At 49.2% G+C, this 18,425-nt stretch overlaps 1 protein-coding gene across 3 annotated transcripts in view; it reads right to left on the reverse strand.

The window, feature by feature from the left end:
- Positions 1 to 18,425, reverse strand: part of CLEC16A (C-type lectin domain containing 16A) — a 227,042-nt gene that overhangs the window by 35,033 nt on the left and 173,584 nt on the right. For all 3 annotated transcript variants that reach the window (XM_070412976.1, XM_070412975.1, XM_070412977.1), the window contains exon 21: positions 18,033 to 18,200. In XM_070412976.1, coding sequence (XP_070269077.1) covers positions 18,033 to 18,200 — 168 coding nt within the window. The remainder of the gene's footprint in view (positions 1 to 18,032; positions 18,201 to 18,425) is intronic.

Here is an 18,425-nt window from a genome sequence, read left to right on the forward strand (position 1 = left end):
CTGTTTTTGGAAGTAGAATGTTACTGGAATGCAGCCATGCCCACTCATTTATATATTGTCCACAGCTTCTTGGCTGCTATGGGAGAGACCACATGGCCTGCACAGCCTTAAATATTTGGCTCTTGAAGAAAAGTTTGCCAATTTCTGGCCTAGGAGATGGGATGCAGGGTGGGAGGGGACTGGATTCTGACCATATTTCCCAGTAGCAACACCGACCTGAGTAAGCAAGCTCTGGCCCTGGAGTGGACAAACCAGCGATTTGGGTTCCAGCTGGGAGGACATGTTTTCAGCCACCTCTTCCTTCCAGCTAAGTGTGGGTCATGGGGTCCCAGCCTGGGACCAGCCCCTGAGAATGATGTTTTCTTTGTCTGTTTGGTGTTTTATATTTATTTATTAAATTGATTGGGGTGACATTCGTCAGCATGAACATATAGGTTTCAGGTGTGGGTTTCCATGTTACAAGATCTGTATATTGCACCGTGTGCCCACCACCCAAAGTCAAATCTTCTCCTCTCACCTTATATTAATTAGGACCCCCTTCCCCCCCACCCCCTTCCCTCTGGCAACCACCACACTGCTGTTTATGTCCACAAGTTTCAGTTTTATATCCCACATATAAGTGAAACCATATGGTTCTTAGCTTTTTCTGCCTGACTTACTTCCCTTAGGAATGACTGTTTTTCTGCTCCGAGGGCTGTGTGGTCAGTTTAGAGAGCAGCCTTTAGTGTGCCCTAGGCCCTCTGATAAAGTCACAGGAGGTCATCCCCACATAGTCTCATCTCCTGCTACCCCTGCCCCATTCAGGCAAGGCTGCTTGCAGGACCCATGTGCACACTGTGTTTTCATAGCCTGGGATGCCCCACATTTAATCTGATTCACCCATCAATACTTCTTCCAGCGCCCACCTTGCCCTCCATTTTGGGAGAGGCTGGTGCCCCTGTCCTGGGCTTCCACTCCATCACAGCGCAGATCAGACTATGCAGCAAGAGTGGGTTAGGTGTCACCCAGGACACTGTGAACTCCTTGAGGGAAGGGCCCATCCAAAACTTTCCACACCCCAGTTCCGGGCGGAGCGTGAAGCAGAGCAGTGTCCATATGGGTTTCCTCTAAGCATGACAAGCTTTGAAGAACTGGTGCCTCCTGAAACTGGGCCCAGGGCACCAAGTATACCTGCTCAGTTGTGCTGGACCGCATGCCACACAAGTGCATGGGAGGTACAGTGGGGCCTTGACTTACGAGTTTAATTCATTCCATGACGGAGCTCGTAACTCAAATTACTCGTATATCAAATCAAAAAGTGAACGAGTGAGACACGTGATGCTGGGCTGATGTTATGGTGTTCACTGTGATGTTTGCTGCGCCAACTAGTGGTGGGGTATCTGAAGCTGGCTTGTAACCCGAATTTTAGCTCGCAACTCAAAGCAAAAAATCGGCCGAGAGACGGCCCGTATCTCGAAAAACTCGTTAGGACACTCGTAAGTCAAGGCCCCACTGTACTCAGTGAACATTTGTGGATTAAAGAAATGAGAATCAGGCCATGGCATTTGACCCCAATGGTTACCCAGAACCCTCTTGAAAAGCCACCTAAGAGAAATTCAGTGAGATCTTTCCATCTCTACTAGTGTTGTCAAGACTGGAAGAACAATAGAGTGACTTAGGGAACTTCAAAAACACCAGTGACCCTCTCCTAACTGGGCTGCACTGGGCCTGGGCAGTGGGGTTTTTCAAATGCTCTTGGGTGTCTAGAAATACGAAGCCAATCCGAGGGCCGCAGGGTTAGGCTGGTTCCGGCTAGGGCCTCTAAGCCGAAGATCCTGCATGGCCTGGGACTCCATGCTTCCTCTGCCCCTGGCACTATGAGGGCAGGTCCTATGGGCCTCTCTGGCCGAGAGTAGGGGTTCTAATAGACTGGCTTCCTGATCGCCTAGTTGGCTGTCCCACAAAAGCCACGGAAGCCATGGTGCCATGGAAGGACAAGTCTGCCTACTTGGAGAAGCCAGGAGCTGAGCTGAAGGCTGTGCTGAGCTGAGCAGGCCCCATCATGCCGGCATGGTACTGCTATGCCTCATTTGGGTGCAGTTCTGACCAAAGTTGAGGGGTATGCTTACTCTAAGGTGGATGAAATGAAGCTGGGAGCCAATGGACCAAGTGGTTTGCTGAGAAAGTGCCGCATGCCAGGGACAGGAGACACTTGCAAGGCATGGTTTTGGGCTTCCAGATGTTTGTGGATTTGAGGTCAATAACTTGAAAGCAGTTGTCCCCCCATGCATGGGCTTGTTAGTTATGGGGTTCTGATACCTCTGGCAGGCCTCTGAGCCATATCAGTCATAACACAGAATAGGGAATAAGAGTACAAATGAGAAGGCTGGCAAGAGCATGGGCCAGAATAAGGCAGAGGTGGGATGGAACGCTGGTGTTGCTGACTCACTGTGCAAGTCCAGGTAAGTCACTTAACCACCTGAACCTCAGAAAACCTCAACTGTAAAATAAGCATAAACCTGTCTCTCCCCAGAGAGGGTCTAAAGGTGAGATAATGAATCCAAGTAACATGGTTGGTACAGCTTGAAGCACAGAATGATGGGGAGCCAGGGAGCCTACCCCGCCTACTGGTGGGAGCCAGGGATCCTGTCCCTGTCAGAGAGGAGGAGCTAGGGAACCCTCGTCTGTGCCCGTGCCTCCCTGCCGCAGGGGCCTCGCACATGCTGTCCCCTGCCCGAGACACTTTCTCACCTCCCCACCCAGTTTGCTCCAACGAATCCTTCCACTACCAGCCCACACCACCTACTCAGGGAAGCCTTCCCTGATCCCCACTAGAGAAGGCCAGGCCTCCCATTATTAACTAATTATTTACTGATATGATTACTTGAATAGTGCCTATCAGGCTTAAAAGACTATACGCTCCATGTGGCAGGGCCATGCACGTCTGGTTTGCACATGGCTGCCACCCCAAACCCAAGCACAGCACCTGGCACCTAGCAGATGCTCGATAAATGTTTGCTGAACAAAGGAATGAATGGAAAGGTGAACTCCACAGCTTTCCACCTTTGTAGATCTATGAAGGCAATGAGCTAAAGAAATCCCCAAACTTGCATCATTGAAGGGCTTAACTATACTCTGGGCTAGCCCCAATACCTTCCAGAAAGTTTCTAAATTCATCCCTAACCATCAGTCCTCAAATCCCTACTGTAGAAGTTCCTGTGCTCTGCGAGCCCACCAGCATTTTCCATGGCATGTCAGTGCCTTATTATTTTTTTTAAAAAAGAGTTCTGGCTGAGAGCCAGCCCAGACTGCAAAAAGTAGGAGAAAAAGCTGTTGATACATCACACCAATTGGGCAAATGTCACTTGGCTTGGGGAAGCCTAGACAACCACTTAGCGCCGCTGCCAAGCACAGGCATCTTGGCCTGATTTATCAGCGAGCCCTGACACACATGCTCAGAAACCCTTGGCTAGTAGTGAAGAGAGGGGCTCAGGAGCCACTTGTAAAGGGCTGCAGTTGAGATCACGGTGTCCCAGCTTCCAGCTGACGCTCCCCCAGGAAAAGGCCAAGAACTTCTTAAGCTCCCTAGGCCAGTGATGGCGAACCTTTTGAGCTCGGCGTGTCAGCATTTTGAAAAACCCTAACTTAACTCTGGTGCCGTGTCACATATAGAAATTTTTTGATATTTGCAACCATAGTAAAACACAGACTTATATTTTTGATATTTATTTTATATGTTTAAATGCCATTTAACAAAGAAAAATCAACCAAAAAAAATGAGTTTGCGTGTCACCTCTGACACACGTGTCATAGGTTCGCCATCACTGCCCTAGGCCCTGAGGACCCCTGGACACTGGACTAAGCAGACTGTGGGGTAAGACAGCCTACAAGTGGGTTTTAGCAACACCATTTACCAACAGTGTGATCTGGGGCAAGTTACTTAACCTCTCTGAGTCTCAGCCTTCTTACCTGTATGTCAGAGGTGGGGAACATCTGGCCGTGGACCGTATAAGGCCTGCGAAATCATTTGGTCTGGCCCTGCCAGGGCATTAGGGGTGATTTAAATGTTTGACCAAATATAGCAGGTTAATATTTTAATTGATAATTTTGTATGGCCCACGAATGATGTTATAAATATCTAAATGGCCCTTGGCAGAAAAAAGGTTCCTCACCCCTGTTTTAGCCTGATGCTGGCAATGCACGGACCCCAGAAAATACTCCTCCTCAGGGGTGCCATTTAGACATTTCAACCTCAGAATGGCTCAGCAGGGCAGAATGCAAAGCACACCACCACCTCCAGGAGGTGGGACCTGGGAGGGTCACCTCATCACTTGAGCGGCAGTTTCCCCATGGCACTGTAGAGATCACAAATGGGAAATGCTTTGCCAACCCGAGGTGCTACATGACGTGTGGGTACAGCGCCATCCACAGGAGCAGATCTGTCATGACCAGGCAAGTTGTACCCAACCTATCACTGACCACATTAGCCAACATGTAGCCCTGCCCAATTGCTCTTGGCTTCTGAGGGGACCCCAATGGCCCCTGCACTGCTGTCTCCAATCCACTCATCACCCAGTAGCCACAATGAGCTCAAACATGAATCAGGTCCAGCACTGCTCTGCTTAAAGCTCCCTAAGGCTCCCCAGAGCTTTCAGGATAAAATTCACACCCCAACCCTCAGGCCTACCCGACTCCCACCTGGTGACCTTCTCCCCTACCCCCACCCCTCACTCCCTGCGTTACAGGTGTATGGATCCTCTAGGTGACAGCCCTGTTAGGACTTGCCCCCACAATAATCTCTGGCACAGTGGTTACCCCATTTCAATGTCTGCCTGCCCCACGTGGCTACTGGCTGCACGAGGGCCTGGCACAGGCCTGCAGAAGGGGCTCCACGCACACCTGCTGGAAGGATGCACGATACCTGTGATGGTGCCTTCTCAGTGGCTCTGGCAGGGCAGCAGTCCCTTGCTTGACAGAGCCTGAGAGTATCTGTGAGGGCTCTGTGGAGCGCCTGCAGGAGCTGGGTCAGCTGCTCTGCAAGGGGCTTGAGCCCCGGACACAAGGCTGGCCACCCCGAGCTAGAGGCCCTGGGCAGGCAATCTAGCTCCCTGGCTTGCCCTTATCAATAGCAGTGACTATGACAATGCTATGCCAGCAGGAGGCACCTACAGACATTGGTCCAGGGCTAAGCGCCTGCCCCCGTGAGAGAGCTCTTATCATCAGCCCCATTTTATAGAAGAGGAAACTGAGGCGCAGGGGCTTTAGAAAACTTCCTGACATCACACAACTGTCAATGCGTAGGTGGGCCGACTCCAGGGTGTGTGCCTCTAACCCATGGCAGGGAAGTGGCACAGTTTAAGCAGAATGGTGGCACTTCCGGCACACAGTAGGTACCCAAGTACTCGTAGCTTTTAAGCTGCTCAAGGCCAGAAGCTTCCTGTGGGAGTCTCAGCCAGCACAAAGGGCCCCTCTATGACCCGGTGGAGACAGCAGTTCGTGCAGGGTAGTTTCTGCATTTGCTCTCTGCTGAGGGTGGAGTGAAGAGGTCAGAGAGAGGGGACTATGAGAAGGCTGTGGCCTCCATCAGGCCTGGGCACTGTTTTAGGAAGCAAGAACACTGCTCTGAGCTGGTGGACGTTTCCCTGGGGCGTCAGGCTGGAAATTTGGCCCAAAAGAGTGCATTTTTCCAAAATGCCCAAAATTTTACAAATGTCAACGATTTCAGAACACTGTCCAGTTTACTAAGGGTAGTGGCAGGGTGTTTGGGGACAGTCGGCCCATCCACACCGACTCTTCCTGCCATCTCGCCACCTTGATGACTTAGAGGACCTGCTCAATCCAAGAGGCTAGAGCGTGGGTGGGACCCAGCATCTGAGGCTTGTGAAGTCAACACGCTCAGAAAGCCACAACAAAGAGCGGCTTTAACTCAGAAGCTCCACGGAGCCCATATATCAACTTAACAGGAAAGGAAAGAACACTGAATAGGAGATAACCTTTTTCTCAGGAAGCAGGTAGAAGAGGTATTCAAAAGAGCAGGTGTCTGAAAGCAGTTTCTCTTTCTCTGTGTGTGTGTGTGAAAGAGAGAGAGAGAGAGAGAGAGAGAAACTCCAGGACCCTGGACAAGTGACTTTGCTTTCTGAGTCTTACTAGTCCCAGCTATGAAGTGGGATTAGTAATGACAGTTTTTACATATTTATCTCCTTATTTTACGTGAAGCAATTAGCCGGTGCCTAGCACATAGCTGGCATTCAATAAATGGGACTTTTATCCTAGGGTCTTGACAAAATCTGTGAGGCTAGAAGTATGCCACATATACTATGCATCTGAATTTTTACTAACTTGCAAATATTTTGGAAGGAGCCATTGCAATCACAGTCCACATTTAGAATTTCACATGGTTGAATCATTTACTCCCGAAATCATGTTGGACTGTAACTCTGCAGACAAAGAAAAACAATTCACCAGCCCCAATGTGATGGGCTTCAGAATGCTTCTGCGATTACTCTGTGCTGAAGGCAGCAGGCTGCTTAAGTGTGAAGAGATGTCACAAAATAGCTATTCCAGTCACACTGGGATAATATTGACTTTCTGTCCTTTGGGAATTTCAGATGTTAAAAAAACAGCACCGTGTTTTTGGAGAAAAGCACATTTATGCAAAATGCCATGGCTGGACCGCCACAAATAAAGGAAGCTGTATTTCAGTCGTGGGATGCTGGCTGCAGAGAGAAACGAATCACAGAAAGTCATAACCTCAGCGGAGATCCCAGGCGGCAGGAGCAGAAGCCATTGGTGGCCCCACTGCGCCAAGCTCTGACGTTCTGTCTGTGGTGACAACTCAAGCCGTGGGCAGGGCCAGGAGACCTCTGCGAGCCCCTGGAAAGCTTTCCCATCACTGCACCTCCTGAAGGCCTCCTGGACAGAACAGGACCCACAAGGAATGAGGATGCTGCTGGGGCAGAAGTTGGGAGTCACCAAAATGCCCCTGTTAGCTATATTCACAGAGAGCATTCAGAGAGAAACCAAGGCTCTTTGATATTGTGCCTTGAACTAGCCCTGTGGCGTCCCATTCCTTTCAACCACATACTTCAATGGTCACCAAATCCTGTTAGTTCCACAGCCTAAATATTTCTGGACTCACTTCATGGTTACTTACCTCAGGGAAATTCTTGCGCAAGGGTGCACGGAGGCGCCCATTATTTGTTAAGGAAAGAAGTTGGCCACAACCTACATATCTATCCATGGGGGATTGGCTAAGTAAACAGTGGGTTGCCCACGTGATGGACTGTCCTGCAGCAGTCAACAATGAGTGAGGGTGCTCTTATGAACATAAAAAAATCCAAGACATATTGCTCAGTGAAAACAGCATTCCTTTAGGTTAAAAAAGGCAATATAATAGTACAGTACAAATACACTATGTAAACTCGCAGAAAAAGGTATAGTATATACATCAAGCTGAGGAAGGGCGACCTCTGTGGAAAGACTTTTTCTCATCCGTAACACGGGCATAGCACCACCTACTGCACCGGCGGTGAGCACCAAGGGAAAGCTGAGTGTGCCTTGGGTCTTTCTTTCAATCCCCTTCTCCCCTGCCCTTCCCGACTCCTGTCAACCCAAACCCTGACTCATCACTCCTCTGCCTTAGAACCTTCAGTGATTTCCTCCCAGGGTAAAATTCTAATCCTTCAGCAGACCGGACGTCCTTCGCCATCTGACCCTACCCTCGTGTTCCAGCCTCTTGTCACTTCCCTAATCCATGGCCATGCCACCAAATATACCTGTCCCTCATGCCTTCGCACATGCTGTCCCCACCATGTCTGCCTCTGTGCTCTGCAGGACCTGTTTATAAGCCCATCGCCTCATCCAGTCCTCTCTGTATGCTTGGCACAGCATTTATTTGACTCACAAGAGACCCCAGTAAATACTTGCTAAATGCATCCTCACCTTCCTGACTCTAATTAGTGTATTTGTCATGTAACTACCCTGGAATTCTTACAGTTGTTTTTAAAACTGGCAGTTCTTCCCCCGGGCCCCTTTTCTTCTCTTCCTGATGGTCTCCTACCCTGGGTCCTAGAAGCTGCTTTAAAGAGGCCACGTAGGGCAGAAAGAAAAGGGACATCTGGAGGACTCAATGGCTTATGTCTCTCTGAACTGTCGGCACTATTATTGTGTCCCTCCTTCTCTGCTTTGGTTCTTCTCACTCTTAGCGGGTCTCATGATTAACAACTTTCTAGCCATCTGCACACTTAGCAATGCCACTTACTTGTGTCTCCTTCTCTTGGATCCCAAGGTAGGCAGTATGACTGGTTCTTGTGAAGGGATAAAGTGATTCTCAAGTTTTGTTCTGGGGGGACCCTGGGGTTCCTTGAGATAGAGTTATTTTAAGGCAAAAATTAAACCAAGGCGGTCTTTTTCTAATTCACAGATAAAATTAAGGGCTAGCATTTTCTGTTTCTGGGTTTTATCCCACAAATGAGTCATCAATCCTTGGCATTTGTTAACACGTATTTGCTAATGAGAACTTACAGTTGATAAAACAAAGACTCAGCAACAAAAAATAAACATCAATGGAAAAAGTCTCAGAAGGTTTCTTCAAATAACATTACAGACTTTTCCTTTAGACGCAGAGACTTGCATCCACAGAACAGAGCCACATTCTCTGCTAGTTTCCGTGCTCCTGGTTCATATAACCAAGTGGATACAGCAGTCATTTGCGGTGTTCTGCCACCAAATGCTCTGCAGGACTGAGGACACTGTGGCACCTGGAGCGGAAAGTGAAAGGTGTGGCCTGGTGCAAATCCCAGGCCGGCCACCTGTGTGGCACTGGGCCAGGGGCTCCCCCTTTCTGAGCTCAGGTTTCCTGGTCTGCAGACTAAGGAATGGTGCTGGCCTCTCAGGGCTATTGTAAGGTTCAGCGGGAAGCGCCCAGCTCAGGCGGGTGTGGAGAAGGAAGTCAGTGTTGTGGGTGATCGGGAGTATGTTGGGCTGGGGACTGTAGGGGACAGATCTCTGTTCTTCTCTGGCCCTGGCTGTGCCTCTAGGAGCTGTGGACCGTCAGGCAACTCATACATCACAATTCTCGTGGCACATCTGCAGGAGGCAGATTCTGCCCTGTTTTATCAGCTCCTGGAGAAAGCATTCCTGAAATGATCAAACCTGTACAACTCCAGGGTCTCTGTTAGTTACAGCAGACGGGGCTATTGGATTATTAACTCTGTGCAAACTTATTTAATGTGTAGAAAGGAACCTATAATTTGGGGTTCCTGGGTCAGCCCTGACTAATAATGACAATAAAAAACACCGAGGGCTGCCAACCTTTATTGCCTGCTGCACATGTATGAAGGCACTTATCTGAATTAACTCGAACAGCCTAATGAGGTAGGTGACATATTCATCCTCACTTTTTTCAAACTGTGGTAAATATACATAATATTTACCATATTAATGATGTTTTAGCATATAATTCAGCAGTATTAAGTACACTGGTACTGCTATGCACTGTCCTACTTTTTATTTATTTCCCCACTAAATAAACAGGCCCAATGGGGCAAACCATCTGGCCCAAGGCCATGGAACAAGTAAAGCTGGGGCCAGGACCTGAACTGGACTGTGCGCTACAAGCTGTGCTAAGCCATCTCCCTCTGCCGGCTCTCACCTGGGCAACACTCTGCTGCTGAGAAAAGAAGCCCCACAAAGGATGGACAGGGAGTGCAATGACAAAGGCACCGGAGTTTACTTTATGGCAACCGCAGGGTGTGAGAGCTAGTGTTTTCTCTCTCCTTGCTGCTTTTCTCTTTCCCAAATGTCCTGCAGTAAATGTGCCCGAGTGGGTCTATGAAATTCAGAGATGAGAACTGACAGACACCGCTTCTTGGAGGCAGGGACAGGCGTGCACACTCGCTCTGGCACATGTCCGCCTGTGCAGTGCCCCGGGGAGGCTGCCCTGCAGGGGCCCGCCTGAGCCTACAGAGCATTCCAAGGCATAACCGAGGCCCAAAGGCTAGAGTGAAGCTGGGGTTTGGGTATCTTCCCACAACCTCCTGCACAGCTCTCCATGCTCCTCTCCATGAGGAATCCGGGAGTGTTCCCTGCTCTCTGACGCTCTGTAAAGGCCCTGGGCACGCAGTCACTTCAATGGTTTGAAGTGGGTAATGACCCTGAGAAGTGAGGCAACATTCAATTCTTCGGAACTGTTCTCCTCCCTGACTCCACCCCCGGGGAAAAGCTGTTTGGGGCACGATGTTTGGCTCTGTCTGCTGTGTGCTGTGTTTCGCAAGGGGATGGCTCCTCAGACAACAAGCGCTAGTGTCTCTATTGGGAAAGTGTCTTTGGGGACATGTTCCAAGTGAGGAAACCTCGTGGGCCCTGGTTCAGCAGGAGGCTCCTGCCGGGCAGTGTGCTCAATGTCCTCAGGCTCTTTTCAAGGTGGCCCTGGGTGCTCTGGGAAGAGGGCTGGCAAGCAGGGACCCTTGAACTCAGCTCAGGGCTGACTTCTGAGTGGGATTGGTCCCCACACCCCTGACCTAACCACCTGAAGGCTGACCTCCTGGAGATAATTGCGAGAAAGCTTTGAAGGGGCTGAAATCCTGCTGCTTTTGCACAGGCAGGATTCTGAAGTCTCATTTCTGCTTTTTGTTCATGATAAGCCAGGAACACGGGGATCGGCCTTGACGTGACTGTGACCTCCAGCCTGGTTGGGAAGTGGTGGCTGTGGGAAGTGAGTGTCTTTCTGCAGCACTGCTTGCCAGGTTTGTCCCTGATCCATGGAGGTGGGCTTGGAGAACGAGGACTTGGGAATGTGTGAGTAGAGCGTACAGAGGACGGAAAAGGCAAACGCTCTGTGACAGAGCTGCCTGAGTGTCCCCTCTCTGCAGAGGCAGGTGGCAGAACCGTCCCGTGAAGCTGCTCAGCCACTGCCAATGCCGGTCTCGAAACAAATGGGATTTAGAGGCAGGAAGTGGAGGCACGGATCTCAGCCGGCCTCGCTTTGGCCCTGGGGCCTTGGTCTGGGCCTCAGTTTCTTATCTGTAGAGCAGAGCAGCTGATACCAGCTGTCAGCACTGTTCAGAGGATAGAATGAATGCATACAAAGCACCTGGCACAGCTAATTTTTCTGGTCAACTACAACCCACACTCACAGAAATACATGACTTTTCTAGCCAAAACATGTCTAGGGGCAGAGCCAACGACACGGTTTTGCCTCATACCAGTAAGGCCTCAGGTGTTAAGAATTCACGCAGATGCATCAAAAGTGAGTCAGGAATTAAATGGCATGTAAGGGATTAGGGTCTGAACAGACAGACCTGAGTTCAAAGCCTCACTCAGAAGAAAGATTTTACTATTTTCTGTTTTTGCATGTGAAGAAGGACCAGATATCAGATACCCTTCTCCCAGATCAATACATTTTACTAAAAAAAAAAGTTTCTGTAACTCACCTTCCCCCAACCCCCATCCCCAGTGGCCAGAGTTTCTGACCAGGGAGCGGAGGCTGGGAGGGGTTACCAGGGAGTGGGGAGACTGGAGGAAGGTGCAGGCAGGCTCTCCTTCCCCTGTGACTAAAGAAAGGGTATCTTTTTGCCTTGGGGAGCTGGAAGGAGAGAATTGGCTCCAATTTTATAACTGGAAACAAGAAAAAGAATAGGCCTAAAAAATTAGTTTCTGGGAAACGCTGCCATGAGATGGCATCAGCACCTAGTGCGTTATGCCCAGGGGTGAAGTCAAAACTGAGGTCTATGAATTAAACATTGATTTTCTTTGCTCTTTTTTAGATGTCAGTCCGAGGCTTTGTGGCCAGCTCGGCTGGCTCCAGGCACACTGTAATCTTTGCATTCTTCTTCAGTTACTCAACTGCCAAGGCTGGCGCTGGGACTGCCACTGCCTTTCCACAGAACTTCTAAGTGTTCTGGGTCAGTGACCTATAGGGTGGGTTGCTCACCTTTGAGAAATTAACACCTGTGGAGGGCATGGCTCTTCTCCTGTGCTCGCGGATTTAAATGTTGGCCCAGAGACTCAGTAGGACAAGAAGCTGGGACAAGAAGTGGTTAAGCAGAGATTGGCCCTGACGGGATGAAGTTTGACTCTGCAGATGGCACCCCGAGCCACAACCAACTGGTACAGGTGCCAGACCCAGGCATGAACAAGACGGTGCCACCCCTGCTGCAGGGGTTTATAGTCTAAGACACAGAACAATTCATCCAGCCCAGCTTCCTTCCGCCAATCCTCGTCTCCGCCCGCCATGGCTAGTCCTCAGCACTGCTCTGTCACTGTCAGCAGTCAAGGGCAGGAGGGCCAGGGCCCCAGCACCTTCCGTGCTAGTGCAGGACAGTGAGGCAGATGGGAAGACAAATGGGACAGCTTCACTCATGATAAGGGCTCTGAAGACCTTGAGAAAATAGTTCCTCAAAAACTACTGTATTACCATCTGACCCAGCAATTCCACTCCTAAGTAGATACCTCAAAGAACTGAAAACAAAACCCTGTACACACATTCATAGCAGCACTAGTAACACTTGCCAAAAGGTGGAAACAACCCAATGTGTCCATCAATGGGTGAAGAACTGGATGAACTTAAGTGGTACATCCATACAATGGAATAATATTTAGCCATGAAAAGGAATGAAGCTCTGACACCTGCTACAAGATAAACAAACCTTAAGAAGATGATGCTAAGTGAAAGAAGTTGGACACAAAGAGCCTCATACTGAATGATTTATATGAAATATCCAGAATAGGTAAAGTCATAGACACAGAAAGCAGATTAGCGGTTGCCAGAGGCTAGGGAAAAGAGGGAATGAGAGTGACTGTTTAGTGGGTACGGGGTTTTGTTTGGGGCGATAAAAATGTTTCGAAACTAGTAGAGGTGATGGTGGCACAAGACTGTGAATGCACTAAATGGCACTGAATTGCATACTTTCAAACAGTTAGGTTATGTGAATTTCATCCCAATTTAAAAAATAAAAACCAGCTGCCTCAGAGAGGGACCGAGGTGGGTTGAGGCCCCAGGGAAAGCCCCTGAAGGGGTATCTGAGCAGAGCCCTGAATGCCCCCGAGAAGGAACCAGTCTCAGGGAAGCGTGAGGACAGAGGTCCTAAATGGGATGTGCTTGGCCCCTGTGAGGCGCAGACAGAAAACTGGTGCAGCTGAAATGCTGGGTGGTATTATGCAAAGAGAGCAGAGAGGAGGAGAGGAGACAGGTGCCGACAGTGGAAAGAGGGCCAAGGGGCCATGGAGAGGGGCTGTGGACAGGAGGTGCTGGGGGATTTTAAGCACTGCCACTGCAGCTAAAAGGCTGATGGGGCTTGGCTCATGAGAAATAAGGTCATGTCATTAAGTCCCCATCAGTGAGGACCAGTGGTGTCAACCTGCTTAACTGTCCCACTCAAACCTCACAATGCCCTCTGGGCTGTAGAGCCCTTCTATCGAGATAAGAATTAGGAAGGGTCCAGGAAGGATCCACACGAGAGAGACTGTGATGTTCTGCTTACCACTCTGCTACCAGGTGAACACCTGGGAGCAGCTCTTGGCCAGAAGGAGCCCAGGAGTGGGTGGAGGCTGCTCTGGGAGGCCAGGGACCTGGCCCTCTGACTGGGCTTCTGCTCTGGGTCTACTGGTCTGCTTGGTGTTCATGGAGAGACTGCCCTGGTGGCTCATTTGGAAATTCACTGCCCGCCCCCCACTCCCAACTGCCCCAATGACAGTTTCTGGCAATCAGCTGTCACAGTGGGTCAGTGGGACGGGTCCTTGTGGCACTAACCATGGGGCCTGCACCTCAAAGCCAGACTCCAGAACCAGTCCTGCCTGCCACCCCAATACATCACTACTGTGGGCCAGGCACGCACACATGCCTCTGCCCTTGTGAAGACAACCATTTTGTGGGGCAAGAGCCATCAACATAAAACCAGCTAATAAATAGAAACTGTGATTTCTTCCCAAGCCAAATGGAAGAAGAAAAATATATCAAAGTGGCTAGTTGTCTATTAGACCTGATTTATATTCTACTTTAATATCTCTTCTAAGGAAATGAGAGGCATAGTTTCATCAAATATAATCATTTATAGCTTCTAAAGGGGAGACAAAGTGCTCTATGACAATTACTTGGGCCTGCAGATAGAACTGGAAGATGTGTCATGACAGCAATGGCTTGTCCAGCAGTCACCTCGAGGCAGGTGGCCAGAGTGAGGACCCCACATAGCCTGGGAGTCTGCAACAGCGCAGCCTATGGCAAGGGACCCAGCAAAGGGCTGGGCTCACGGGCCACAGCTTCGGAGGCCAATCTGGGCTGTGCTCCTGATGACTCCCTCCAGCCCACTCTTTGGCTTCTGCAAACCTCTGACAAAGGTGTGGGCAGTGAAATTCAGTTGATATGCATCTGACCTAAATCTACCATCCAGTGTATCGGCCCTCCTGGAATGCACATCTCACTCCCTTTGTTTGATGGAAATTAAGCAGAGGAATCCTCTTACAATCTTATGAAATCTTGGTTTCCTTGTCTACAGAGTAAACCATCCAATGTCTAGGGTCCCAGAACGAATTTCCTCATCTTCCAGGTGTTCACACAGGGAGAAAGCATTAGGTGGGAACTGTGCCAAGGTTGTGCTCATTCTTCATTCAACAACTAGTGAACGCAGGCACAGAGCTAGGAGCTGAAATACAGTGGGGGCAGGACAGATCCAGTCCCCATGGCAGTGACATTTTTCATGGGGGAGAAAGACCATAAATAGTTACACAGATATGTCAGCCAGGTAAGGAACCCAGGGTCACAGAGAAAATAAACCAGGCTAATGTGATGGAAATACCTTTCTGGGGGAGGGTATGATCAGGAAAGGCCTCTCTGAGGAGACTGAGGCCTGAGTAATTCATAGGAGGCAACCACACAGATCTGGAGAAGGATATCCAATGCAAAGGCCCTGAGGCAGGAGAGTAGTGGTTCTCAAAGTGTGGTCTGGGGAACCTTGGGGGCCTCCCAGGGTCAGAACTACTTTCATAAAAATAACAAGACAGCATTTTCCTTTTATTTCCATACTCCCAGGAGTACACAGAGGAGTTTTCCAGAGGCCCCATAAATACATGCATAGGAAGCAGGAGCAGACAGGAGAATCCAACTGTCTTCTATAAAGCCAGATAAATACTTAAAGCATTTATCGGTTTTAATTTCTAATCTTAAAATACCAATAGATATAATCCATATAAACCAAAGCTCTTGGGATTCCTCAATATCTTTTAAGATTATAAGGGGGTACGGAGGCCGAAATTTTGGCAAGTGCTGACTTAGAGGAGCAGTGGGGATGGTATTTGGGATGGAGGAGCTGCATCTGAGGGGCCAGCTGGAGCCAACCGCATAGTGACCATAGGATCAGAGTGAGAGATCTGGATTTTGTTCTAAGTGCAACTGGAAGCCATTGGAGGGTTGCAGGCAGGGGCTTGGATCTGATTTCTGTTCTAGAAAAATCCCTCTGGCTGAATAGGAAGAAGGGTGAGACCGAAAGCCAGAGGTACTGAGGATGCTGTTGCCATGATCTAGGGAGAGATGCTGGTGGCTGGGAGGGGGTGAGAAAGCGTGGCATATTCTATGAGCAGAGGAGGCCAGTGGGTGTGGGAGAGGGAAGAGCAGGATTCAGATGATTCCGAGATGCTGGGCTGACTACTGAGACAGCAGATGGTGAGGAGGGTGGGAGCCAGGGAGAGCGCCCCGCCCTCTCTGAGTCTCAATGGTTTCGACTTGCTCTTTAAGTCACATCTCTAGTCCAGGCCAAGGCAGGAGGGGTGCGAGGCCTCTCTAACCAAAGGCCCAGAGCAGTCGACCTGGAAAGCACATCTGTGAGCATGTGCCTACCCCAGCCCACACCTGAGCGGCACTTTCAGGGGAGAGGCAGAGCCAAGGGGTGGATGGCTGCTTTCGAGCAACTACCTTTGATTTGCCAGTTCCCCTGGTCCCACCTCACATCCCAACCCTGGGACCAGCAACAGGACGCTGGGCATTCCAGCTGTGCCGACCCCTCTGCCAGGCAGGCCACTGTAGACCTGGCCACACCCCAGCCGTGGATGACCCTATAGTAACCCTGGGCTCCGGCAGGGTGGGAGAAGTAAGCAATCAGTCATTGTAAAGCCTGCTGCAAAAAGAGAGATGATTATGCAGATGTTGAAGAATGTGACATTTGCCTCTATTTATTTACTTACACACCCCTGTTTCAGAAAGGCTGGAGCGGAAATAAGCCCAGGGCATTTTTCCTTAACTCATTAGAGCCCGAGCTGAAAGAAGCTTCAATGACCCTAAAGAAATGACTTTTTAACTAATATAATGTTATATATCAACTATATCTCAATACAAAGTTACAAAGTGGTGCTTATAAATTTATAACAACATGACAATTGTGTGTAAAAAGAAGAGAGCGAGAGAGAAAGGAAGGAAGAAATGATATTTTTACTTAGTTAACCTAGACTCATGGTCATCACTTACATCTGTGCAGCGATTATCTCTAAGGAACATGAAGCAACCTGGAGAATGTGTAACAAAGAATCCTTCAGACTCCAGAGCAGGCGGAATCATCTGCTGTTTCACAGCTGAACACAGGCAGTGCTACCATCTATCTCGTAGCCTAACACTGGTTTTAAGAATGAAAACAGCCCTGGCTTGGGTGGAAGCGTGAACTGGTGCACTTTTCCCAGAACACACGCTGCGACTACATATATGAGGATGAAAAGCCTCCCCTTTGATGGCAGGTCCATTGCTGGGAATTTATCCCACAGACACGTGAGGTTTGCACAATTGCACAGATACCCTGAGCAGGTACAAGGTGACACTCACTCAAGAGCTCAACACTGGAGACGACCCAAATGCCATCAATACCAAAGGTTATAAAAGATTTTCTTGGTTCCTCTGCATCAAAAATACTAACAGTTAACAAGCACGAAGTTGACTTATATGTGCTAACATGTAACGGTGCCTTATTAAGTAAAACGGCCAGGCAGAATCACATATACGATATAATCCCGGTGTAAAAACAGACAAGCAAAGACATACATATGACATATAAAGAAACATTTCTGAAAGGATATGTAAAGAAATTGTTAAAAGTTTCTAGGGCCAAGTAGACTTATTTTTCATTTTATCATGTCCTGTTTGGATTTTCAAATATCATATGCTTACAGTATATATGTTTCCAAAATGAATTAAGCAAATGAAAGAATGAAAACAGAATGATTCATGGGGTGGAAGGGAAACAAGGGCCCTGACTTTGGACGGGTTCTTATGGCTGAGTTTTTTCTTAAATCGATAACTGCTTTTGAAAACATTTTTCAACATTTGTGACTGAAGTTTGAAACCCTAAATATGGGGAGGTTAAGTTGCAGGGGCCATAGGGCCTGTTTTCTGAGGTTTTACAATGAAGAGCAAAGCCGTCTTTCGAGGGATGGGGGTGCAAAGGGAGTTACTTAAATCAGAAGTGTCAGAACAGAAAGGGGAGGGCCTGCCCTTCTGGAGAAGCAGTTCTTTCTGCTCCACCAAGGCGACCTTGAAGTTTCTATTCATGCTTCCTTTTTGGGAGAGGGGAGGAGGGGTCAGAGATGAGCTTTGGTGAAAGTGGTTAGAGTGGCTCCCAGATAGGAGACACTGGCAGCTGCCCATGGCCGGCGGGGCCTTCTCCTCAAGTCTCACTTCTTTAGGGGGTTTGCAGCAGGAATCACACACTCTCTCTTTCTAGTCACCCTACAAGGAGAAGGAAATTACTCTCCCACAACCTCATTACTAATCACCTAAGTATTTCCAAGAAATTTTGAAGAAACTTCTTTCTTAATTCTGAGAAGTCCTTCCACATCCCCAACAAATCTCTGGAAAACCAAAGCCAGGCGGAAGAGCACCAAAGGGAAAGCCAAGATTTCCTTCTGTGGCTTGTGTTTAATCTTGTGCTACACTTTGATCAATTCTAAGAAATTTAGCTGGTGCTTCCAACTGGCTGGATTTCCAAGAAGGGAGAAGCAGCTTACACAGGCTCACTAGAGGGAAAGCCCTGGACCCCCAGGAGGGGCACAAGTGGTGGCACGGGGTGGGGCTGGCTCACCTGGCACCTTGTCCACGGACGCGAACACAGAGCGCTGCACTGTGGGGTCACTGCTGCCTCGGCGGCACTGGTCGTAGAATCGGAAAGGCAGGTGCTGGGAGGAAGAGGAGGAGCCGAGTCCAAATCCCAGAACTTCAGTGGTTGGCTGGATCGGAAGGTCCAGGAGGGCTACGTTCAAACAAACCCATGGTCAGGCTCAGTGCATGGGATGGAAGTCTAGGTGAGGAGACTTTGGGTGGGGCAGTTGTAGCTGGAGTAGCCGGGCCCTGCCAGGTACATCCCTTGGGCGATGCAAGCAGGCAACTGACAGCCTCAAACTGGGGAAATCAGTGTGACAACCACAGGTCCATACTGAACCTCAAAACACAGCTGGCGAGGGGTTCAGGGATGGAC

The sequence above is a fragment of the Myotis yumanensis genome, unplaced genomic scaffold (assembly GCF_028538775.1).
Source record: "Myotis yumanensis isolate MYYU_CA2020_CCGP unplaced genomic scaffold, mMyoYum1.0.hap1 SCAF_4, whole genome shotgun sequence".
Classification (NCBI taxonomy): domain Eukaryota; kingdom Metazoa; phylum Chordata; class Mammalia; order Chiroptera; family Vespertilionidae; genus Myotis; species Myotis yumanensis.